This window comes from Mesoplodon bidens, assembly GCF_964165515.1.
Source record: "Mesoplodon bidens genome assembly, chromosome: 16".
Classification (NCBI taxonomy): Eukaryota; Metazoa; Chordata; class Mammalia; order Artiodactyla; family Ziphiidae; genus Mesoplodon; species Mesoplodon bidens.
This window is the reverse complement of record NC_138173.1, coordinates 22,692,344-22,718,875: the sequence shown is the minus strand read 5'-3', so window position 1 is coordinate 22,718,875 and position 26,532 is coordinate 22,692,344. Positions and strand designations below refer to the sequence as shown.

At 33.4% G+C, this 26,532-nt stretch overlaps 1 protein-coding gene across 2 annotated transcripts in view; it reads right to left on the bottom strand.

Moving 5' to 3' along the window:
* ZC2HC1A (zinc finger C2HC-type containing 1A) overlaps positions 1-26,532 on the bottom strand; it is a 59,255-nt gene that overhangs the window by 6,536 nt on the left and 26,187 nt on the right. The window contains exons 6-8 of one of the 2 annotated variants that reach the window (XM_081214259.1): positions 15,504-15,603; positions 14,772-14,871; positions 1,947-2,054 (exon numbers count right to left, since the gene is read on the bottom strand). In XM_081214259.1, the coding sequence (XP_081070385.1) occupies positions 1,947-2,054; positions 14,772-14,871; positions 15,504-15,603 (308 nt within the window). The remainder of the gene's footprint in view (positions 1-1,946; positions 2,055-14,771; positions 14,872-15,503; positions 15,604-26,532) is intronic. The other variant, XM_081214260.1, reaches the window with a different exon arrangement.

The following is a 26,532-nucleotide window of genomic DNA, read 5'->3' as shown; positions in this document are numbered from 1 at the left end:
TTAATTTACAATTTGACCTCTAGCTTCCTTTATATTTTTGTTCTGTAGAAGTTCCCGTTACTTTTCTGAGAGCTAAGCTATACATTCAGAAAGATAATTTTTCTTTTTTATCCAGCATTTCTAGGTGTTTTGGGTGGGAGGGGTTGTCCTGGAAATGTAGTCTATCACACTGCCAGAAAAGTAAATCTCTGAGAATTCTCTATCTGTTATGGTTGTAATTATTTCTGTCTGGGATGGGGGTAGAGTATAAGTCAAGTGAGTAAGGCCCAGGCCTTCCTATCACATATAAAGCTCTAAAAAGTAAAAAAAAAAAGAATAAGCCAAACATTTTTTAATGTGATTTTTGCCCCTGCCTGTTGACACTTCTTTTGTCCACCTCTTTGGAAAGATAAAATGATCCTTTTATTCAAGCATATGTATTTATTAAGTTTTCCATTTTATAAGAACGTTAATCTTATACTCAGCATTGATCCAAAACACATGGTTCCACACATATACGACAACATAGTACAACCACACTCCAGGACTCTAAGAAACGTAAGTTCACTTCTTTGATATTTAACATGTATTAAAACCTCAGGTGAGACAAACAACATTTATTAAAGAATCTAGCTGAAAAGAAAGCAATTCAGCAATTCCTCTGCGGTCCTCATCTTATGCACAGGCATCACTCTTAAAACTTCCCAAATGGCAGATGCCCAGATCCCACTCTCCAAATTAAAGAAATCAAAATCTTAGGGAGGGACCCTGACATGTTCATTTTCAGAAAGCTCCACAGATGCTTCTTTTTAATGGGCAACCAGGATGGAGAGCTAGCATCTTAGATACTTGAAAATCTATCCCCGGATTAAATCTGAATAATGACTATGTACATGTTACATACTTACAACAAAAGCAGACAATATATACAGTTACACATAACACACCCACGTCACAACTGGTTTTGGTGAATCATAGGATGTCATGTTATAGGCCTGCATTGAGGGCATCTTAAAAAAAACACCCTATGAAATCCACTGCCATATTTAGTATGGATTCAGTAGGGATGTTAATTAAGAAGTTAACAATTAAGTTATCCAGTGTCTCCTTATGAGAAATCAAAGGAGAACTTTTGAAGCCTCAGAACTAGTTGTACTTTCACAGAGAAAGTGATTTATTTTTCTGTTTTAGACATCATGAATCATGTAACTACTCCTATCCTCTCCTGTACTTTGGCTCCTAAAACAAAGTTCAAACTCCACTTTGTGGCCCAGGGCTAGTCCACCTACAGGGTCTCATGACACACATTTTGTGGACTAACCCCGTTCCTTCTTCCACTGTATCTTTTAATTCTCATCTTTCCTTTTCCTATTCTTCCTTCATTTAAAAAAAATGCTGTATCTCACTATACATCATGGCCTTCTGTACCTTTCCTTAAAACTTTCTGGAATAAACTGGGATACATATAAAAAATAAATATTTATAACTAAAATGATTTCATTATATGCTTAAAAACAGAGTGAATGTCGAAGCTGTACAAATACTGTGACAGATTAGAAAGGGAAGTACATAGATAATCACAATCTCAGCAGGGGAATTTAAATGTATTAAAATGCTGCTGAAAATTATAATAGCAGTGGCGTAAAGGGTCTATTATTCAATTTCTAGAGGTAAAAATAAGCATGTTGCAGTTAAAATTAAGACATAAAAAACAAATGCATACAGTGTAAATGAACAAACATCCTTGAGTATTTACCATAAAGATTATAACTGTAAGGTATAAGAAAACATTATTTATGCCCAAACTATTTCTTTAGTGTATAACATAAAAGCCACATTAAATCATATAGCAAAGGAAAACTTAGATTTTCTATAAATAGCCTGATAGAAAGTTTTGTATATGGTCCTTGGAAAACAGCATATACTCATTTTTATTTTAGTTATTAGAATATCAGAGTTAAACATACCTGGCCATGTAGCTCTCAGTATATGTTTTTCTTTTGCTTGCAAGCATACTTGAGGCAGGAGTTCTAGCCAAACTAGGTGGTGTGGAATTTCGAGGTTTGATGTTAGCTCTAGAAGAGAGAAGGAGATGGCATAATGAAAACCCTACTGAATAGTAAGCATTTCTTTCTCGAATTGCTTATTTACATGATTAGAAAAATAATCAGGTACATATATACAATGGAATATTACTCAGCCATAAAAAGGAATGTAATTGGGTCATTTGTAGGATGTGGATGGACCTAGAGTCTGTCATACAGAGTGAAGTAAGCCAGAAAGAGAAAACAAATACCGTACATTAACGCATATATGTGGAATCCAGAAAAATGGTACAGATGAACTTATATGTAGGGCAGGAATGGAGACACAGATGTAGAGAATGGACATGTGGACACAGGGGGCAGGGGAGGGTGGGACGAATTGGGAGATTAGGTTTGACATAAATATACTACCATGTGTAAAACAGAGAGCTAGTGGGAACCTGCTGTATAGCACAGGGAGTTCAGCTCGGTGCTCTGTGATGACCTAGATGGGGGGGTTGGAGGGGGTGGTAGGAGGGAGGTCCAAGAGGGAGGGGATATAGGTATACATATAGCTGATTCACTTCATTGTACAGCAGAAACTAACACAACATTGTAAAGCAATTATACTCCAATAAAAAATAATAATAATTAGAAGCTGTAGAGGGGTGTAAATTCAAAAGATTAAAATCCAAATGATTATTTCAAAATGAAATCCTTAATACTAAGGATAAGCCAAAGCATTCTGCATTTACTAACATTATCTTGATGGTACATAAAATCATTTGACATATGTGTATATTCTTTAGTTGAAATTTATAAGTTAACCATTCTAAAAGGTTTCAAATTTTTTAAAATTGAAATCTATAGCTTCCTCAAAATAGAGATGTGTTTCGTTAAGTGCCTATGAATAACTGTTAAATAATAATGTTAAAAGCGTATGAGATGTGGTTAAAAAAATCAGCTAACCATTTTAAAAGGATAATATTCTATTTACGAAAGTCTGTTGCTGGAAAGAGCAACTAAAATAAGTGGGTTAATATGAAGATTTAATTTCACCAACTATACAGCCTGGGCTACCTGTTACCAGTAAAGAAGCAGTTGTGGTTGGATCATAACTGAATTCCCTTTCTGAAACTGTCAGAATCAAAGAAAGCTTGTAAACTATATGAGGTAATAATGGTAAAAGTATAGGCTTTGAAATTCAGATGAATCTGGATTCAAATTCCAACTGCTTCTGAACAACTCTGTGGTAGTGGCAACCTCTCTGAGTCCAAGTTCCCCCATTTATAAAATATGACCATCATCGCTTATCTTACAGAAAGTTAGATATATAAATTGTAATTTTTATAAACATTTAGCATAGTTGATGGTGGTAATACTACTATTACTACTATGGCTATTGCTACTACAAATTAACATTTATATAACAGCGCTTACTACGTTTGGTATAGCTACATTTCTAATTGCTTTCATATAAAACTCATTTAATCTTCATAATAATCCTATGAAGTAGGAAGGATTAATAATTCCATCTTACAAAAGAGGCAATTGAGGCAAAGAGTAATTTACCCAAGGTGACAGACACAGTCAGTATGTTGCAGAACCAGGGGTAAGATGTTTAATAAAGTGTTAGTTCCCTCCCACTCTTTAGAAATTTAGTCAAATCTTTTCATTTCAGAGATAAGCAATGTTGTGTTATATGATCAAATAGGATACTTTAAAAAATGCCTTTATATTGGAAGTTCTCAAACTGGCTGAAATTCTTCCTTTTCTACTTATACAGCAAAGTTGGAGAGAGTCTCCCAAAATTTTAAAGGGCTATCTCCAAAATACATGCAGGAAATAACAACATCTACTATTTTTCAAATGCCCATTACATATCAAATATGATACCAGGTACTATACATACTTTGCTTCTTTAATCTTCACAAAAATCTCAGAAGATATTATTCCCATTTTAAAGTTGAAGAAACTCATATTCAGAGAGATTAAGTAAAGTGCAAAGCTACTACATGGCCAGAGTGTTTGAACTTGAATTTAGGTGGGTCTTATTACAAATCTTATATTCAATATGCAAGTCCATCCATGAGGTGTATTCTACTCTACTTTTATACAGCCTCTCTAGGGATGTTGTAGAACTATCACATGCCTTTTTAGGAACTCAATCTCTGAAAATTCATTGCCAAAGGATGGCAATTCCTCCAAGTAATAAGAGTTATAAGAGAATCAGGAAGGACACATTTCTTTTTTGGGGGGGCTCTAGAATAAAGTCTTGTTAGAAATCCTATCACCTTCATATAATATGTACATGAGATATATAGATAATGCAAACAAACCCATGAATATACACACACAGCTTCATTATCAAGTTATTCAAATAATTAGAAAATTTTAAAAATTAGAGAAAAATATAAGGTTATCAACTACAGCAGCCATTATTCAATGCCCATTGTGTACTTTTAGTAACATCTATGAAGTAGAATTGGAACGTTGAGAACGATTCTTAAGAGACTGGAGAACTAGAACCATTTTGAGCAGTACTTAAAACATGTTACCCCAGTCTAACATGGTCAACACATTTTTCTTCCTGGCCAGAGTCTGAAAAGTGCTACCCATATTATGTATCTATAGTCTGCCTGCTGTAGTTCAAGCAATAATAAAAAAGGTTTAATTTTGGAACTGCACTTAATCTACCTCACTGCTAATCACTGTTTCTTTGAGATCTGCTTCAGAGGCTACACAGAGCTGGAGTACAAAGAAAAAGGCTCAGGGCACAAATTCTTCCTTCTAGGATTTATCACTAACTACTTAAAAATAACACATGACGGCTGCTAAGGCATCAGACTTTTCCCATCTTTGTTTTATTGTATATCTAGTTAAATTTATTATAATCTAGTGTTAAGAGAATGTTGTAGCGGGCCTTGGTTTAAAATTTAACTAAGTAAACTCTATTTAACAACATATTTTTCAATGTTAATAAGTAGTTTAATTTATGAGACCCTAAGTTCATCATTTTAAGAAGAGAGGGCTAGACTTGGTTTGGGGGCCCAAACTAGTAAACCTTGAAGGCCTGTGCGGGAGAGCTCCAAGACTGCCACTGCCACTCTTGCCTCACTCAGTCTGCTAGGCCAGTACACAGAGGGGAGTGTGCTTGGCAGTGTCATAACCTTTTCCCCGTTTTATGTGGAATTTGTAACCATCTAACAAAAAGACAGGATCCTGGACTGAATGTTTTCTAAGACTTCTTTTTTTTCCAGCTTTTTTATAATAATTTATCATCTGCTTAACTAAAAGATAATCTAACAATGTTATATATATGTAATATTCCCCATATTCTTCTTTATAAAATGTTACTCCTAAAAAAGAGCTTCATAAAAATAACAATTATTGAAGGTGACCCCTATTTCAACCCCCTAAAAATTAAAATTTAATGGAATAAAATGAAAGCTCTAAAAACAGATTTAGGACAATAGAAATGTTCATCAAAAATCAAAGTGTGATAAATCCTAGAAGAGTATTTAGTACTTCTTGGCTTAAAAATGTTTAAAATAAAAAAAAATTTAAGTATAGGAATGTACAAATTTACAGTATTCCATTATATAAAGCCTTTAAGGAAATATCTGAAAAAGATTAATCAAACTGAGTTACAAATACTTACTTGTAAATGGGTAATAACTCATGTCTTTTGATGGCACTGTCTGATTTTGTATCACTGTCATGCAACCCTTGCACATGTCTTCCAGTTCGAAGTGGAGGGCCTAACTTGTCCATCTTACTATTAAAATATATAAAGGTGTACTCATGAGGAGAATGCTACTGTTTGTTTCTTTATATTAAAAAAAATTTTTAAAGACATTATTCTGGTTCATCAGAAATCCAACCCCCAAGCTCTTAATTATCTGCCAGGGTAAGGACTAATGTCAAAAAAGAATCCTCAGATAGTTCATACAATGTCCATTATTAGATATGAATATTCTGACCATGCAGACCACCCTGCCAGTTTTGATAAATATCCTAACAAATCCCACACTTATACAGAGCAGGGCAATGGAATCAATAAAAAAAACTTAAGAAGGATTTGTTTCAAATAAAATTCGTGAAGCCAGAGATGAACTGAAAGTTGTTAGTCTGGTAAATAAAGACAGATTTGACGTTTATTCTTGTGGAGCTCACAAATAATCAAATTTTCCCCTTCCTTGAATCACAGAACCTTTCTCTGTTTTCTTCTTTATTACTTTATTTTATGATTTCCCCTACCTTTAAAAATTCTAAATATAAAATAATCAATCAAATAATGTATTTTTATCTTTATCCCTATCTGACTTTCTAACAAAGAATGACTATTTCTAAAATTTATCCAGAGAAATGTAAAACAGGATCCTATGAAAATGTGGATGGCAATTCTAAAAATCACATGTAAAAATGTTAAGTGGCCATGCCATCTGAAGCTTACAATTTTTTTTTAACCAGAAGTGTAAAGGATTTCCAGCTAGTGAATAATAGAAAAACTACAGGTTTGCAAAGAACTCATTGTTTTACATCAACCAAATTATATTATCACCAACCAATATCCATTCATAGTAGGGAGCAGGGAAAATTAAATTAGGAAACTAGAATTATCTTAAATGACTACTGAATGACACATCACTATTTGATAACTTAAAAAGTATCAGGCTTCTCTGGTGGCACAGTGGTTGAGAGTCCACCTGCCGACGCAGGGGACACGGGTTCGTGCCCCGGTCTGGGAAGATCCCACATGCCGCGGAGCGGCTAGGCCCCTGAGCCATGGCCGCTGACCCTGCGCGTGCGGAGCCTGCGCTCCGCAACGGGAGAGGCCACAACAGTGAGAGGCCCACATACCGCAAAAAAAAAAAAAAAAAAAAAAAAGTATAGTTTTTTTTAAGGGATTTTTTTTTTTTTTTTTTTTTACTCATTTAAACCTTGAGCACCTACTATGTATCAGGCACTGTGCTAAATTATGCAGATATTGTGGCAAATAAGACAGACCTGATGCTTTGTTCTTACTAAGGAGTTTAGTGTCTAAAACGAATTTGTTCATTCCTCTAGATAATAAGGGTCTCTAAGGAAGGACACATTTTATCCACATTCTGTTCCTTCAGTATCCTATACATAGCAGGCATTTTGTTGTAAAAGGTGATATTAATATTTTGCTGGCGGTGATACTTAAATTAGGTGTTTACATCATACTCCTAAAAACATTTTAAAGGATTTTTTAGATGTCTCCATTAAATATATGTATATATATCAAAATTTCTAAAATTTCTGAGACTTTAGTCTCACAACATTAATTCTGAAACTCATGTCTCAGAATATTAATTTTATGGGCTTTATTTGTGAGAGACTACTGGAAAATTCACCTATTTAGAATTTTAATTAAGAAATCAGATTTTTCTTTAAATTACTTAATAACAATCAAAACATTATTGTTCCAAACATGTTTATCTCACAAAAGGCATCTGTGGATTTGGAAAAAGAAATACAAGACATTACTTTCTCCCTCAGAAAAAAGTTATTGCAATTAAAATTTTAAAATTTAGAAACATTTTAAAAATGGATTCTAACATGATAAGAACTATTAAAATCTTATGTACGATAAAACAAAGGAGATGAGTAAAATCTAATAAAAATCTAAAGGTAGTTATCTAGTGGGAATATTATATATTTTCCATATAGGAAAAAACTGCTAGTATTTTCAGATTTTAAAAACGTAATTAAAAGGCAGTTCCAATGATGATTTTACCGTACCACATACCTGTGTTATGAAATTCAACTCAATTCATATATTTACCTATGTATATGTATGTGTGTGTTTAAATGTTACTTAGGCTAAATGTTGTATTAAGCTCAAATCACTTGAACTTATGTTCTAGTAAAATTTGCTACTGTTATGCTATGTTATTATCAAGGTCTAACCGTACAAAAATACAATTTAAAAATTTCATAATGTAATCAAGATTATATAATAAACTTATACATAATGTATTTTCTATAATTTTTAATAAACATAATTTTATATAAATGAATTTATATATTTAAATGTTTTTACATATAAATTTTGCTTACATATATATTTTAAATACCATGAAATAACAGTCAATGTGGTGTAATTAAATAAATTTTAAAATTATCCTGGGACCTAATTAAACTTAGAGGCTTTTGCACAGCAAAAGAAACCATCAACAAAACAAAAAGACAACCAACTGAATGGCAGAAAATATTTGCAAGTAATACGACCCTTAAGGGGTTAATATCCAAAATATAAACAGCTCATACAACTCAACATGAAAAAAACAAACAAAAGACCTGAATAGACATTTTTCCAAAGACGACCTACAGATGGCCAACAGGCACATGAAAAGATGCTCATCATTGTTAATCATCAGAGAAATGCAAATCAAAACCACAATGAGCTATCAAAACTTACACCTGTCAGAAAGGCTACCATCAAAACGACCGCAAATAACAAATGTTGGTGAGGATGTGGAAAAAAGGGAACCCTTGTACACTGTTGGTGAAAATGTAAACTGGTGCAGCTATTGTGGAAAACGGTAAGGAGGTTTCTCAGAAAACTAAAAATAGAACTACCATATGGTCCAGTAATTCCACTCCTGGGTACAGATCCAAAAAAACACTAATTCAAAAGGATACATGCACCCAATGTTCACAGTGGCATTATTTACAATTGCCAAGATATGGAAGCAACCTAAGTGTCCATCAACAGATGAATGGATAAAGAAGATGTGATATATACATATATATGTACATATATACACACACATAGGTATTGAATACACACATACACACAAACACACACACACACACCCCGGAATACTATACAGCCTTAAAAAGAAATGAAATTTTGCCATTTGCAACAATATGGATGGACTTGGAGGGTATTACTATGTTAAGTGAACATAAGTCAGAGAGAGAAAGACAAATACTGTATGGTATCACTTATATGTGGAATCTAAAAAATAAAATAAAATAGTGAATATAACAAAAAAGAAACAGACTCACAGATATAGAGAAAAAGCTAGTGGTTACCAGTGCGGAGACGGAAGGAGGGAGGGAAAGTTTGGGGCAAGAGATTAAGAGGTTCAAGCTACCATGTATAAAATAAACAGGTTACAAGGATATACTGAACAACAAAAGGAATATAGCCAATATTTTTAAGACTATAAATGGATTATAACCTTAAAAATTGTGAATCACTATGTTGTACACCTGAAACATATAATATTGTACATCAACTATACTTCAATAAAAAATTGAAAAGGTAAAATTATCAGTTTATGAAAGAAGACCTTTCAAATACTTAAATCGTTCCCTAAACTGACTCAGATCCAGACCATTTACCATCTTCATATTTATTTTAGTGAACAAGAACACTTCTTTGCTCTTGTCTCCTTTTCTATTAAACCCCTTCTTTTCTGTCCCTATACCTTCAGTAGCACTAAAGATAAGTCAAAGCAGAAACAAGATAAAGGGACATTTGAAAAGAAACTGAAATCTTTGCAAAAGTAGTGACATATATTCAAAAGGAATTTAAAGTTTTAAACACAACTGATTGCTCTTTGGTCAAAGTTTCTTCTCTATGTCTTTCTTGGTCTTGCACACCATCAGTAACTGACTTAAGGAAGTGAATAAAACAAGTAAAGGAACCAGGAGTTCTCTATTACATGTTTGGCCTGCCCTCAGATGCCTTAGATGTTTCAAGTTATGAAAAAAACAATCACCTTTGTTGATTTTAATACTGCATTTATACATCTATCTACATCAGGGGTTACTCTGATAATACATTTTGAAAAAGTACAATGAGAAATCTACTTTATAATGTATTTTTACATTATTGACAAAGTTTGAGAAATTTCAATTTGATAGTAATAATTATGGACTATCAATATCAATGTTTTTAGAGTGTCTCTATGCTATTTTTCTTTTAAAGGGTCCAATTCAGTAATGACAGTGACACACCCAAGGTCTGAAAGAAATTAAGGCAGGAATAAACAAATCCATTCAGCAGTAAAAGAAGTCTTGCTACTGCTAAGGAAAAAAAGGAAGGTATTTTGAAGCCAAGCAAGCACATCTACACAGTGTAAATTTGGTGCAGAATAAGCAATTCTACACATAACATAGAATCCCATATGAAATTCAAGGATATGTCCTGAAATTGGCACCTAGATTTGGTCAGAATCAACACGAAAGTATATTTGTAATCCCTTATTGTTCTTTCAGTTCAACCACAGAAATGTGTTTGAATGGATTAATAAAAGTTTTTTTTTTTAAAAACCCTTTGGTTCACGGGAACACTAATCTTTGGCTTAACTTCCTAGATATTCCACATGACTTAAAAACAGTTCCATCCTTGGGAATAAATGAAGAATCCTTAAAACCCATACCTTCAAATTACAAATATCTAATTCCTATGATAACTCGCTCATTCAGAAAAAAAGGGAGTGGCAAACTTTTCCTGTAAAAAGCCAGACAGTAAATATTTTAGGCTTTGTAAGCCACACCATCTCTGTCACACTCAACTTTGTAACCGTAGCATGAATGCAGCCACAGACAATATATAAACAATTGGGTGTGGCCATGTTCCAATAAAAACAATTGTTGGGGGCTTCCCTGGTGGCACAGTGGTTGAGTCCATCTGCCGATGCAGGGGACACGGGTTCGTGCCCCGGTCCGGGAAGATCCACATGCTGTGGAGCGGCTGGGCCCGTGAGCCATGGCCGCTGAGCCTGCGCGTCCGGAGCCTGCGCTCCGCAACGGGAGAGGCCACAACAGTGAGAGGCCCGCGTACCGCAAAATAAAAAAAAATAATAATAATAAAATAAGTACAAAAAGATCAACTGTTCTAAAATATCAAAATTACATACATGAGAGCATGCCAGTATTTTAGGACTTTGAAAATCTAAATGAAAGGCAGATTTCAATGACGATCTTTAAAATTTTACTATAAAGGGTTATGATAAATATCACTAGATTATCCTGTATTCCTAGACAGAAACACTTAACTTTTTGTCAAGCTAATACATTTCTGTAGATGATAAACTCTTCAATTTTGACCTAGACTTTTTAAAAGGACTATCTCTAGTTGCATGTAACTGCTATGATATGATTAGTATATCTAGAAAGGAACAATACTTTGGCAGGCTTTCCAAATATTTATACCTGAATGAACATTTTAAAAAAAATATTTGGCAACAGTATCAATCTATTTCTAATTTGAGACAAACTTTGACTTAGGGGAGGTCCTTGTTTATTGTTGATACCATTAGAATGAACCCTTAGAAAATAAGCCACTCAGTCCTGTACGACTGTAACAAAGCAGAATAGATAAAATTAAAAAAAATGATGTCTGAAATAATTTGGGGAAAAATTTTATCAAGTGGTATTCTGTATCTCTGTAGACATCTATAGCTCTGATACTTTGAGGCACTCAAAGTTTTGAAATCTGTCATAAGATTAATGACAAATTAATTTTAATCCTAAACTCATCAATCCTATACAGATAATGTAGTATCTCAATTCCATGGCAAAGTGAGCTTCCCTAGTCCAATAGCCTAAATCATTGTTATCCATAAAATAAGTCAAACTCTGAAATTCTAGGTTGTGGCATTTCTAGATCAATAATAAAAGACAGAGAAATTCAGAAAAATCTAAATAATGGTCCACACAAACCACACACATCAGAAGATTGGCTTATAAGAAAAGCCTGCTTCCATTCATACAAAAATATACTTAAAAACTAGACATTTATTTCTCACTTTTGTTAATGTAAAGTATGAGAAACCAATTTCTTTTTTTTAATTAAAAAATGCTCCTTACATGCATTCTGTTTCTCTAGTTTTACCACATCTATTACATTATATCTCCAAAGTAAACTCCTGTTTTTCAGAGTAACTGAACAGAAGTAAATCTTTGAAATTTGATAATTTAGCTATTGAAAATTATCAGCTGACGTATTCATTTAAGCTAGTAATTAACCATTAAGAAAACACAATTCTCAAGGCATGACTATGTAAACTCTCTGATACAATTCAAGCGTGGCAATATTTATTTAAAAGCTCTGTGTTTCATCATACGTCTAAAATCTCTAGTAGTAAAGAAAATCATCTTTTAGCTAAGAAAAAAATTTTCTATCAGGGGTATGTTTTGCTTAAATAAAAATTCTGTTTAAATCAGTCAACCCACAGGTTGTCTAGAATTATCAAACATATGAGAATTTTTCCAAGTAAAAAGATAAATTTTTCTGTCGTATGACTCCAATATATGCTAAGCATTACAGACCACTGATATGTATGATTAAAGCTGACCACAATAAAGATTATATATACCAGGCTCTAAATAATCAAGCCACTAAAACAACTCATTTTACTAATCTCAGAAGGGTGTTCAATTGCTTGAACATCATAGCTAGTCAGATGTCTTAATTCTATCTTTACTCGATCCTGAATTATCTGTGTCAATAAAAATGATTGTTATCATATAAACCTCTAGTAATTTTCTTACCACTACCAGACCATGATTCTGTGATGGGTCAAAAAATTGACAAATGAGGAATTTATTGATTCACTATTTTTTTCGTATATTCACCAAAAATTCGTGTGCCTATATGCCAAGCATTATACTATTTATATTTTGTAGTTATATTTGTAAGCAAAGCAGACACAGGGCTTTGCTATCACAGAGCTTACAATCTAGTAAGGGAAAGAGACAAATCATTATCTCAATAATCTCAAAAAATAACCAGCTGTGCCACTAAATAGTCGTGAAGGATTCTATTCAATATAGAAATACAGTAATGTTCCAGTTAATACAGTAATATATTGGTCAGAAGCACACATCAGCACTCTCCTTCCAGTAGTTGGAAACAACGCCTTTAACACATAAGGATCATATATAAAATTGGGATTTAAACAGTTATGTTTGACAGTTTAATATAATATGGGACCACCAGAAATTTTAAATCTTTACAGCATTGTAGCAGTGCATAACTTATAAAGTTCTTGTGCCTAAAGCCTTTGCTAGTTAGTAAAAACATTTTCTCCTAAAGATCAATAAATGTTGGTCAGATTTTCTTAGATCATCTGTCAAGGTGTAAGCAGAGTCACAGAAAGTTGTCAGAGTGAGTCAGAGAAAAGAGATATGCACAAAGTCATATAGGTATTTAGGGGCAAAGTAGGATCTAGAAGCCTAGCTTTCTAATCCAAAGTCAGTAACCCTTTTCATTTTACCAGCCAGCTTCACATGTTCTCTTTTAAAAACAGTGTCAGTACAACTTAACAGTGTCAACTGATAAAATTACCAGTATGCTAGGAAAGGTACTAAAAAACTACCAGCCTTTAATTCATAATCAACTAAATGAAGTTACTGTTTGTAAAGTTAAAACATATTGCTATGTCTATACTTCAGTGAAATATCTAGTGGGTCAACTCAGCAGAGAAGCAAAACAAACAAACAAAAAAAAATCGATGAGTTTTTTTTAGCACTGGAAGATGAGAACTTTTTACTTTTCAACCACCTGTTCTACTGATAACCTGTCTCTTTCTTAAGGATAGCCTGTCTCTTCTTTTTGGAAGCACAACAAAGAGGAAAGACATTTAACTAAAGAGATCTCGTTCTTTTTCTATAATAATTACATGAAACTCTTTTGAGGTCTTGCACTTTCTATGTAGTCCAAATTAGGAAACAAAAGGCAGTTAGTCTATATGGATAGATACCATCATATATATTTCCTACATAAAAACCAAAGTGAGAAATTAGATCTGAAAATAATGTATGCTATGTTTCCTAAATCAACTTTATCAGTATGTGTAAAGATAAAGAATAAGGCTGCATTCTAATAATCATATGGCAATTCCTTAATTTTCTAGTTTATCAAAATGGAAAGTGAGTTTCTACTGGAATAGAAAGACTTCTATTAAAAACTCTAGTGTTATCAACAAATTTTCCCAGATTAAAATAATTGTTGAAAGCTTAATTATGCTACTTTATTAAAAGCCATGTATATAAAACCATAGAAAGATAAAAAGTATTTTAAAATTATTAAATTTTTATAGCTTCTATCAAAGTATACATGGAGTTTGTATCCCACATACTTCTCCTATAATAGCAGGATCATCTTTTTAAAATTTATATATATTTTATGATTATATAATATCCTTTTGTAGATTTTCACAATTTGCTATTCAAACAAAGCTAGACATTTAGATGATTTTATTTCTTTTACTTTATAATAAAAACATGAAAAGAGACCAGTGTTTACTGCCAGAGACTCCAATTTGTATCCTGCTTCCAACTCTTAACAGCTGTGTAGCTTTGAGTGAATTACTCTGCTTCTCTGATCCTCTCATCCTATGGCAGTGGACAGTTTTAATAAAAATAATGTAAAATGTCTAGCACAGTGCCTGATACGTGCTTAAAAAATAATGATTATAAAAATCTACCATATTTTAAGTGATTTCCTTAGACTAGATTCCCAGAAATAAAATTATTCAATCGAAGATATGAATGTTAAGACTCTTGATAAATGCCACCAGATTTTCTTCCTAACTGGTTATACTAATTTAGTTTCTCAATAGCAATGTGTGAGCTCCTAATGAGCAATATGTTAAAAGACAAACTTAGAAATTAAGATTAATGAAAAAGCCAATTACCTAAACAAAATAAAACCTTAGTATCGTGTGTGTATATATATATGTATATATCACTAATAAATTAAATTCAATGTAGACTTACCCTACATGAGGGACTGCTATCCCTTTATGGGAGGGAGACAAGGTCTGAAGTTTGTTTCCCAAAGAGCTGCTAACTGAAGACACTTTACCTGAAGGAACACCTTATAATAAAAAAGGTATTAGTTTTAACGACAGTCTGAAAAACAAAAATCACAAAAAACAGAGCATCTGACAAGGAAAACAGTGCTTTAGTGGCAATAAATCTTTGTGGCAAAAGAACAAAATGAGTTATCAAATAAGAAAAAATAAATAAATAAAATTTCCAGGGAACAACATACACATCCTTCATTTATAATTTCTGTATTTCCTTCTTACAATTTATATACAAGTAAAGATACACTTCAGTAATCAGTATTTTCTTCAAACCATTAAATATTTGTCTATTAAGGATACCTGTCAAGTTCAGAGAGGGATAGGGAGAAACGAGGGGAAAAATACTGTGGTCAAAGAATCAAGAAAAGAACTTGGTTGACTATTCTCAAGAGATGATATATCACTACAACACTGATGGTAGACATATAGCTAAAAAAAAAAAAAGTACTATAAAATATCTAAAGTAGAAGCTACTGAAAGTTACTTTATTCCTAAGCCAAAATAATTACTTATCCTCCACATCTCATCCTAATTATAAATCTATTTTGAATAATCCAGAACAGAATACTATATTCATTTCCTTCTGTACCAACACTGTTAAAAGAAAAAAAAAATCAAGTTATTTTATGGATCTCATTACCTACAACAGTTTTGCTAGTGCCACTTGGCTGTGGTAATCGTGAAGATCCTGATGAGGTGGCTCCAGGAGAATTGGACTTTTTGAGTGCAGGAGGCTTATACTAAAATAATGAAAATAAAATATTTGATCATCATCACTCTTTGATTATGGATTGTAAACCAGTATTTCAAAAGCATACATTACCTTAAATGAGCAATCTTTTTATTAGTTCCTGAATTATCCAAATTTAGAAACTGTAGGTTAAAATATATCACCTCACAGAGAGGTTTCCTAAAATATGTTTCTTCTCAAAACTAGAGAACTAAAAGTTTGGCTCAGATGTTGTACTGCTAAAATAAACTAAGAGCAACTATTCCCAATTCAAAGAAAACAAAATGGATGAAATGGAAAAAAAATTTCCTCAATGTTAAGATTTTAAATGCCAACCATAGTAACAGAAAAACTTCGAAATGCCCAATGATGCTCACTCAGTGGTGTAGCTTTAAAGGTCAAGATTTTTACATGTTCCTGGGTATGGTTTTATATTTCATATATATAATCCAGTCATATTTCTTACTGATAAAAATTCATAAGAGTACCTATCAGTCTGAACAAGTTTTACAATAGCTGCTTAATGGATTATTGCCCCAATGTGGAAAGAGCTAATTCTGTCTTTATTAACCTCACCAGACCATGTTAGATGAATGGAATGTGGGCTGAGAAAGACAGGGTATTTTAGCTTATCTCGTTTATTCTCATTTTTTTCTCTATTCTCTAGAGGTATCACCATTAATTTTTACTGTCTCTTACTTGAGTCAAATTTTGCTGTTACTGAATTTAAAAGAATCTTATTGAACACCTACTCCAATATAAAGAAGTGAATTTGCCCAGGGTTACACCCCAACTTAACAACAAAATAGGAATTAAGACTCACGCCACCTTAGTTCTAGCCCCATACTGCAACTATAAGGTGATTACTGTGCTTGCATGTATGTGTACTTGAGCCCAATGCATTATTTAGATTGCTCTGGACTTAATGAGAAAAATTGGTTTGAAACCTAATTTTCAAAAATCAAATCATATTTATAACCTATAATCAGTAAAAAATTTAAGATGTGCTACTGATGAAAACTGCTAAGCACAAATTTTGAAGTCAAATATTATCTCTCTTCAAAATTCAGTAACTGACCTTTTACAAAAACAAATCTTGGTAAAATGGTCCCTCTCTCTCTCTCTCTCACTCACACACACACACACACACACACACACACACATATCATGGACATTTGGCAGTGTAATGCCAGAAACTGCAATTTCTTAAGCACTTGGCAACTAGAAAACCTGCAATAACTGTCTGTCAAATGAACAAATGACTAGGAGACTTTGGAGATGAGCATATAAATATACTGTTTCTTTGAAAACCTAAGGGGTATTTCTGGTTAGTGTTAGTCTCTGCTACTAAAATGCCAATGCTAATGAAGACATGAGGCAAGATTTTAAAACTAACAATATGGAAAAAAAAGACCTAACAAAGATTTGTCAAAATATTAGAGGCATGTCTACTAAAAATGGGGTCAATAAAATTGGATTAAGAAACAGGATTGGTAACCCACTCATATTGTGCTAATTACCAAAAACAGAGCAAAATGATTAGCATTAATAAAAGATACTGGTGGGCTTCACTGGTGATGCAGCGGTTGAGAGTCCGCCTGCCGATGCAGGGGACACGGGTTCGTGCCCCGGTCCGGGAAGATACCACATGCCATGGAGCGGCTGGGCCCGTGAGCTATGGCCGCTGAGCCTGCGCATCCGGAGCCTGTGCTCTGCAACGGGAGAGGCCACAACAGGGAGAGGCCCGCATACCACAAAAAAAATAAAAAAAATAAAATAATAAAATAAAATAAAAGATACTGGTATAGCGTATTACACATTGAGAGGTCAAATTTTAGGCAGGAAGGGCCCTGGCAGCATTACATACCGGTACTAGAAATTTTTATTCACATGTTCGGAATTACTATTATTAACTTAATGGCTTACAAACAGAAAAAGGCAGAATATTCCTTTCAAAAGGTGCTTTGTTTTTCCCCCTCCGTAGAGACCTCCTACTATTTTACTCAATTTTTTGGCCAGATCTTCTGAGATGACCAGAACCTAGCCCAACTTTATCTATCTCCTATAATATTTCCTATTATTTTCAACCAAAACTAGTCACATTAGTTTCCTTACTGAATCCTCATACTACTCTGAATGCCTCTTGTTTAAAACATATTCACCTGTCTCTCAGTAACTTGCTGTTCCCCTGACCTAGATAATATGACTCCTTCCTTACTGACCTGTATTTTATCTATTCTACAACATCAAGCTGAAATTCTACTGGTAGGATTTCAGGATGACTCTAGCTAGCAACAATTTTGTATAAATTTACTTTAATGATCAAAAGAACAAACTCTGATTTTATAGTTATACTCAATACATATTTCATTCATCATGTAAGTATTTGTTAGGTGATTATTTCATGTGTTTTTATACAGATCACAAATCTAATAAATTTTGTTAGTAAAATATTTATATTTACGAAGACTTTTTATTGAAATTGGAAAAAGCTTAAAGAACGTGAAGGACGTTCATTTCTGATAAAATGGTAAAAGGTACTATTTGTACCAAACCTTCAATTAAAAATTTTAAAATGCTCAGGAAAGTACAAAAAAATCATTTTAAAAGCACTGAATGTCAGATGAGAGGAAAAAGAACTGCCAGGCCAACACCATGTGAGATTGTAACAGGGTCTGGCCATCACATGGATTTGCTTTATGATTATGCATTACTAGATGGTACAGCAAACTAAAGCCAGTAATTTAATTTAATGTGTCTCCAGACTGGTAGATACCTGGAAGAAACAAGTACAAATTTTCTCTGAAAAAGGCACTTCACAAGATTAATCCTCGAGAATAACATTTTAAGAGCAACAGCAGAAAATGGTCAATAATTACAAACATAATGATATAAGGAACCACGAATGAAAAAAGCAAGAACATATCCATAAAGGTCACGTGACATAACAATTATCAGACACATAACATAAAACAATTCTGCTTACTACATTCAAAGATATAAAAGACAACTTTGAAAATATCAACGGGGAACTGGAAACTATAAAAAGTAACATAGGGGGCTTCCCTGGTGGCGCAGTGGTTGAGAGTTCGCCTGCCGATGCAGGGGACACAGGTTCGTGCCCCGGTCCGGGAAGATCCCACATGCCGCGGAGCAGCTGGGCCCGTGAGCCATGGCCGCTGCGCCTGCACGTCCAGAGCCTGTGCTCTGCAACGGGAGAGGCCGCAACAGTGAGAGGCCCGTGTATGGCAAAAAAAAAAAAAAAAAAAAAAAGTAACAGAAAATTAGAAGAAGAAATTAAAATAACAGATTACAAATTCAACGGTGGAGAAATGAAGCAGCTGTATAATCCTCCTATAGATAATGATTTTAAAAAGAGGATTTAAAAAAAGGATTTTAAGAGATTGGAAATCATCCAAAAGCAGTCCTTCTGGAAACTGTGTATCTATGGGTTTCATTTCAGGAAATGAAAGAGAAGGGAAGCAGAAGGGAAGGGGAAAGGGGAGACAAGGAAAGGAAAATGAAAACAGGAAAGCATGACCCATATTCAGCAAAAAAAGGCAACAGAAACTGACTTCAAGTGGGCACAGGTGTGTAAGACTTTGTAATTAAGAATTTCAAAACAGTTATTATAAATATGTTCAAAAAGTAAAGGAGGGCTTCCCTGGTGGCGCAGTGGTTGAGAGTCTGCCTGCCGATGCAGGGGACACGGGTTCGTGCCCCGGTCCGGGAAGATCCCACATGCTGCGGAGTGGCTGGGCCCGTGAGCTGTGGCCGCTGAGCCTGCATGTCTGGAGCCTGTGCTCCGCAATGGGAGAGGCCACAGCAGTGAGAGGCCCACATACAGCACAAAAAAAAAAAAAAAAAAAAAAAAAAAAAGTAAAGGAACATATACACAAGAATTAAAGGGAAATATGGTAACAGTGAATGAACATATAAGGAATCTCAACAGAGAAATGAAGGTAAAATATAGGCATTTTTTCAGATAACCAAAAACAGAGAATTCATTGCCAGCAGATCTGTACTATTAGAAAGCTAAAGAAACTTATTCGGGCTGAAGGAAAATGACAAAATATGGCAACAGAGATTTATAAAAAGAAATGAAGAGGTTTGGAAATGATAATATGTGAGTAAATATAAAATGCAGAGTATATACATGTATGCATAAATATAGTGTGTGTGCCTATATACATATAAATATATGTTCACATATTATTTTCTCCTAATTTCTTTAAAAGACAGGTTTTAAAGCAGTAAGTATAACACTTATAACAATACACATCAAGAGTACTGATGGCTTAATAATGTCTACAGAGTTTTACATATATACAACAACAGCACTAAGATTGGTGAGAGGTATATAAACATATCAATAGACAGGGTTAAGTTAAAGATGCATTTTGTTATCCCTAGAGCAATGATTTTAAAAAACACAGAGACTTGTGGTTAGAAAGCCAATAGAGAAAATAAAATGTCTTTTACTAAAACAAGAGAGGCAAGGAAGAAGTAACAGAGGAATAAAAACAAAAATAAAAAAAGAGAAAATAGCAACACAGCAGACCTAAACACAAACATATCAATGATTACATTAAATGTAAATGCCGAAACACTTCAACAAACAGGTTGAGGTTGTCAGATGGATTAAAGAAAATTATAGGCTGTCTACAGGAGATGCAAATCTACAAATTTAAGTTAAAGAATAGAAAGAAAATTAGGATAATTAAGCTGAAACAGCTATGTTATCGATGAAACAAATTTCAACACAAGGAATGTCACTAAAGACAAAAAGGGACACTCCATATGATAAAAGAATCAATAAATACAGAAGATATTATATTTGTAAATGTAAAACACATTTAATAAGAGAAATTCAAAATACTTGAAGCAAAAACTGGCAAAATTAATGAGATAGAAAAGCTCACAATCATAAAGATTTTAACACATTTCTCTTAGTAACTGATGGAATAAAAAGAACATGGAAGATCTGAATGAAGCTACCAGCCACCTTACCAGACTGACATTTATAAAACTTTATACCCAACAACTTCAGAATACACTCTGCTTTTTATATGCCACAGAACATTCATTAAGAGACCACATGCTAGGCAATTAAACAAATCCCAATAAGATAAAAATCTTACCAAGTACGTTCTCAGACCACAACAGAATTAAAACAACAACAACAAAACATCTAGAACAGCTCCAAACACAGTTGGCCCTCTGTATCCATGGGTTTTATATCTACTGGTTCCACATTTACAGGTTCCGAATCCATGGATTCAACTAACCACAGGTCAAAAACAATTCCAAAAAGTTCCAAAAAGCAAAACTTGAACTTGCCACATGTACACAACTATTTACGTAACATTTATACTGTAGTTACAACTATTTACATAGCATTTACATTGTATTAGATATTATAAGTAATCTAGAGATGATCTGATTAAAATATGTGGGAAGGATGTAGGTTATATGCAAACACTATGCAATTTTACATTAGGGACTTATCCTTGGAGGGGCAGCGAGCGTGGGGTGGGGTTCCTGGAACCAGTCCTCCAAGGATACCAAGGGATGACTGTATCTGGAAGTAAATGACTCATATTTGACTAGACTTTGAGTAAAAGAAGCCACAAATTTAAAAATGTTTTGAACGAATAAGAAAAAAAAAACACATATTCAGATTTTTGAGATGTAGCTAAAGCAATGCTAGAGCAATAAAACCAAAAGCTGTTTCTTTGAAAAGATGTAATGAAATCAACAAATCTCTAAACAGAATAATCAAGGGAAAAAAACTAATCAGAGGGGGAAAAAAAAGAGAATACAAAATACCTGTATTAGGAATGAAAAAGAGGATATCACAACAAATTTCTACATTAAGAAGTTAACACCTTAGGTCAATAAATCCAATTACACAAATTACTTAAGAGATACAAACTGCCCAAACTGACACCAAGAAGAAATGAAAATCTGAACAGTTTTGTATCTACCCAAGAAAATGATGTAGATGAAAAGCTCTGAAAAAAAGAAAAACCCATACCTAGATGGCTTCACTGGTGAATTTTAGCAAACATACACAATAGGAATAATATCAATACTGTAAAAGTCTACAAAAAAAGAATTTACAAGCTCTTTCAGGAAATGGAGGAGGAAATAATTGCAAATCCATATGAGGCTAGCATTACCCTGATACCAAGACCAGCTAAAAACATCAAATGAAGAGAACTAACTACCCACCAATATTTCTCACAAGCAGAGAGGCAATAATTCTAAATTTTAGCATATCAAATCCAATAATTTATAAAAAGAGCAATAATTCATAACAAAGTAGAATTTATTCATGGAATGCAAAGTTGGTTTAACATCTGAAAATAAATAAGTGCATTTCATCACATTAACAGAGTAAGAGAAAAACTATGGTATTTCAATAGATAAAGAGCATTCGATAGAATGCAAAATGCATTCTTGGTTTAAAAAAGAACTCTCAGCAATTAGAAGAGAACTTTCTCAGCCTGACAAAGGGCATCAACAAAAATCCACAGCAATATCGTACTCAATGGTGAAAAACTGAATGGTTTTCACCTAAGAACAGGAAGAAGGCAACTCTCTCACTTTCTCAACTTTTACTCAACACTGGACTGAAAATTCTAGCTAGTGCAATAAATTATTACAGGGAGAAAAAGGCATAGAGATTGAAGAGGAGGTAGTAAAACTGTCCTTATTTACAGATGACACGATTGTGTACACAGAAAAACCCTATGATATCTACAATAAGCTATTATAATTAATAAGTGAATTTAGCAAAATAGTAGGGTGCAAGATTAAGAAACAATGTCAAGATCAGACAAGATAAGGAAAACACTCTTGAAATAAATTTTGTTTTTCATCATAAGAAAAAAAATTCGGTAATCGTGTATGATGATGGATGTTAACTAGACTTATTGTGGTGATCACTTTGTAATATAAACAAATATTGAGTCATTAGGTTGTACACCTGAAACTAATATAATGTTCTACATCAATTATATTCAATTAAAAAGAAGAACACTTAAATAAGCAAGAAATATAACAAATTCATGGACTGGACAATTCAATATTAAGATGTTAATTTTCCCCAAATGATTTATGTATTTAATGTAATTTCAATCAAGCACTAGTAGACTTTTTTTGTAGAAATTAGCAAAACAAAAAAAATTTATATAAAATGTAAACAACCTAGAATAACCAAAGTAATTTTAAAAAGAAAAAAGAAGTTGAAGAATTTAGACTACATGATTTTAAGGCTTATATGGTATAATATTTAGTATGGCAATAGTGTGGTATTGATAAAAGAACATACAGATCAATGGAACAGAACAGTATGTCCTGAAATAGACCTAAAAATATACATTCAACTGATGATCAAACAAGGTGCTTAGGCCGATTCATTGGGTAAAGAAGTCTTTTCAACAAATGGTGCCGAAACAACAGATTATCCATATAGAAAAAAATTAAAAATTGCCCTTTAATTCACATCATACAAATATTAGCTTGAAATAATCCACAGATCTAAATGTAAGAGCTAAAACTATAAAATTTCTAGAAGACAAAGGAGAAAAATCTTTGCAAGCTTCGTAAGGGTAAAGATTCCTTAGAAACAAGAAGAAAAAAGAATCACAAAAGAAATAATTTATAAATTAGACTTCATCAAAGTTTTAAGCTTTTGGCTTTTCAAAAGCCATCCTTAAAAAAAAAAAAAAAAAACCAAGACACAGAAGGGAAGAAAATATTGTTAATACACATTTGAGAAAAGACTGAGAATATTTAACACATGCTTTCATTCAATAAGAGAACCTAAAAAAAGGACCAGAAAAACCTTCCAGATACTTCACAGAAGACACAAATGACCAATAAAAACACAAAATGATACTAAAACTAATTGGTTTTCAAAGAAATGTAAATTAAAATCACAACAATACACCACCATACATGCACAACAACAGCCAAAATGAAAAAGATTGATAATATTGAGTCTGGGATAGACCGAGACAGTGAAGATATAAACACAATCCCAGCTGATTCAATGCAATCCTAATCAAAAATCAAACACAGGTGTGTATGTATGTGCACATGTGTGCAATGACCTTAAAAAGATAATTTCAAATTTATGTGAAAATGCAAAGGACCAAAATTAGCTAAAACAACCTTAAAAAACAGAAGGTAGGAGAAAAAGTTCTACCAGATATCAAGATTTATAAAGCTAAGAACAAAGCCAGAGGTATCATGCTCCCTGCCTTCAGACTATAATATAAAGCTACAATAATCAACATAGCATGGTACTGGCACAAAAATAAGACATCTAGATCAATGGAACAGGATAGAGAGCCCAGAAATAAACCCATGCACCTATGGTCAATTAATCTACAACAGGGAAGCAAGAATATACAAGGGAGAAAAGACAGTCTGTTTAATTAAGTGGTGCTGAGAAAACTGGGTGGCTACATATAAAAGAATGAGATTATAACATTTCCTCAAACCATATACAAAGATAAACTCAGAATGGATTAAGGACCTAAGTGTAAGACCAGAAACCATAAAATTCCTAGAAGAGAAAACAGGCAGAACACTCTTTGACATAAGGCATAGCAATATTTTTTTTAGATATGCCTACTAAGGCAAAGGAAATAAATGAAAAAATAAGTGAATGGGACCTAATTAAACCTAAGAGCTTTTGCACAGCCAAGGGAAACCACTGACAAGACAAAAAGACTACCTACTGAGTGGGAGAAAATCATTTGCAAATGATGTGACTGATAAGGGATTAGTATCCAAAATTTATAAACAGCTCATACAACTCAACATGAAGAACACAAACAACCCCACTAAAAAATGGGCAGAAGAGGGCTTTCCTGGTGGTGCAGTGGTTGAGAGTCCGCCTGCTGATGCAGGGGACACGAGTTCGTGCCCCGGTCCAGGAAGATCCCACATGCCGCAGAGCGGCTAGGCCCGTGAGCCATGGCCGCTGAGCCTGCGCGTCCAGAGCCTGTGCTCCGCAACGGGAGAGGCCACAACAGTGAGAGGCCCGTGTACCGCAAAAAAAAAAAAAGGGCAGAAGACTTAAATAGACATTTTTCCAAAGAAGACAGAGATGGCCAACAGACACATGAAAAAATGCTCAACACTGCTAATTATCAGAGAAATGCAAATCAAAACTACAATGAGGTATCACCTCACTCCAGTCAGAATGGCTATCATCAAAAAGTCTACAAATAATAAATGCTGGAGAGAGTGGAGAAAAAGGAAACCTCCTACACTGTTGGTGGGAATGTAAATTGGTAGAGCCACTATGGAGAACAGTATGGAGGTTCCTTAAAAAACTAAAAATAGAGTTACCATGTGATACTGCAATCCCACTCCTGGGCATATATCTGGAAAAAACGAAAACTAATTAGAAAAGATACATGCACCCCAATGTTCACTGAAGCACTATTTACAATAGCCAAGACATGGAAGCAACCTAAATGTCCACTGACAGATGAATGGATAAAGAAGATGTGGTATATATATATATACATACACACAATGAAATATTATTCAGGAATAAAATATTACCACTTGCAGCAACATAAATGGACCTAGAGAACATCATAGTAAGTGAAGTCAGAGAAAGACAAATACTGTATGTTATCACTCATGTGTGGAATCTAAAAAAAAACAAACTAGTGAGTATAACAAAAAAGCAGATTCACACATACAGAGAACAAACTAGTGGTTACCAGTGGAGTTAGAGAAGGCGGGAGGGGCAAAATAGGCATAAGGGATTAAGAGATACAAACTACTATGTATAAAATAAATAAGCAACAAGGATATATTGTACAGCACAGGGAAATATAGCCACTATTATGTAATAAATTTAAATGAAGTATAATCTGTAAAAATACTGAATCACTATGCTATATACCTGAAACTAATGTAATATTGTAAACCCACTATACTTCAATTAAAAAAAATTTCATAAAGCTACAGTAAATAAAAATATTATTGAGGTCTGGGGACTCTATAAAAAGGGAAAAACTGATTATATGTAAAGTCAAAATAGTGACTACTTCATGGGTGTTGGGGGCTAGGAGTGAGAGAACATTACATTCTGGGAGTGAAACACTAGTGGAGGCTTTTGTGAGACTAACAATATTGTATTTCTCAACTTTCCTGTGGTTATGCATGTATTTATGTTTTGTGCTTGTTTTCTATGTGTATAATTTACAAAAAAATAACAGGAAAATTGTAAGAAAAAATCAGAATAAAAGTGTTGTAAAAAATAAGAGCTTAGAGATAAATATTTAAAATGTTAACTATGTTGATAACTTTAAAAATATATATATTTCTCAAATTTTCCATAAAGAATAGGAATCCCTTTAATAATCAGAAAAAAAATTATTAAAAATTGCACATCATCTTTCCAGACTTAAAACCTCATTACTTTAGAATAAGTAGGGTAAGAATCAATCAGAATACTGATTTGGAAATCAGAATATGATTTCCTATCAGAATATGATTAGGAAAATTCCTAAATCATAAAATACTTATCGTATTGCTTTAAAATCATAAGGTAACTCAGTCTAGCCTAATTTGATGAAAAACTATTGCAGGATCTAAATTATGCATGAGTTATTTCAAAATAATTTGTTCTTTTAAAATAACAAGACATGTAATTTAGCATACATTAGATGATATTTTTGGTTTGCTATGTCTTCATGGGTCTACTTTAATACAACCATGCCTGAATTTGATAAAATTCCTAGTGAAGAAGAATTATGACAGCTTAACTGAAAGGTAGAACTTCTTGTTTTTACCTACAGAAACCTGATCTTCACTGTGTTTGTATCATTATTCTGATTAGAGCAGGGTCAAAAATTGGGCGGTAATCAGGCCAGATTACAGTTGCTAAATATGACAAGGAAGC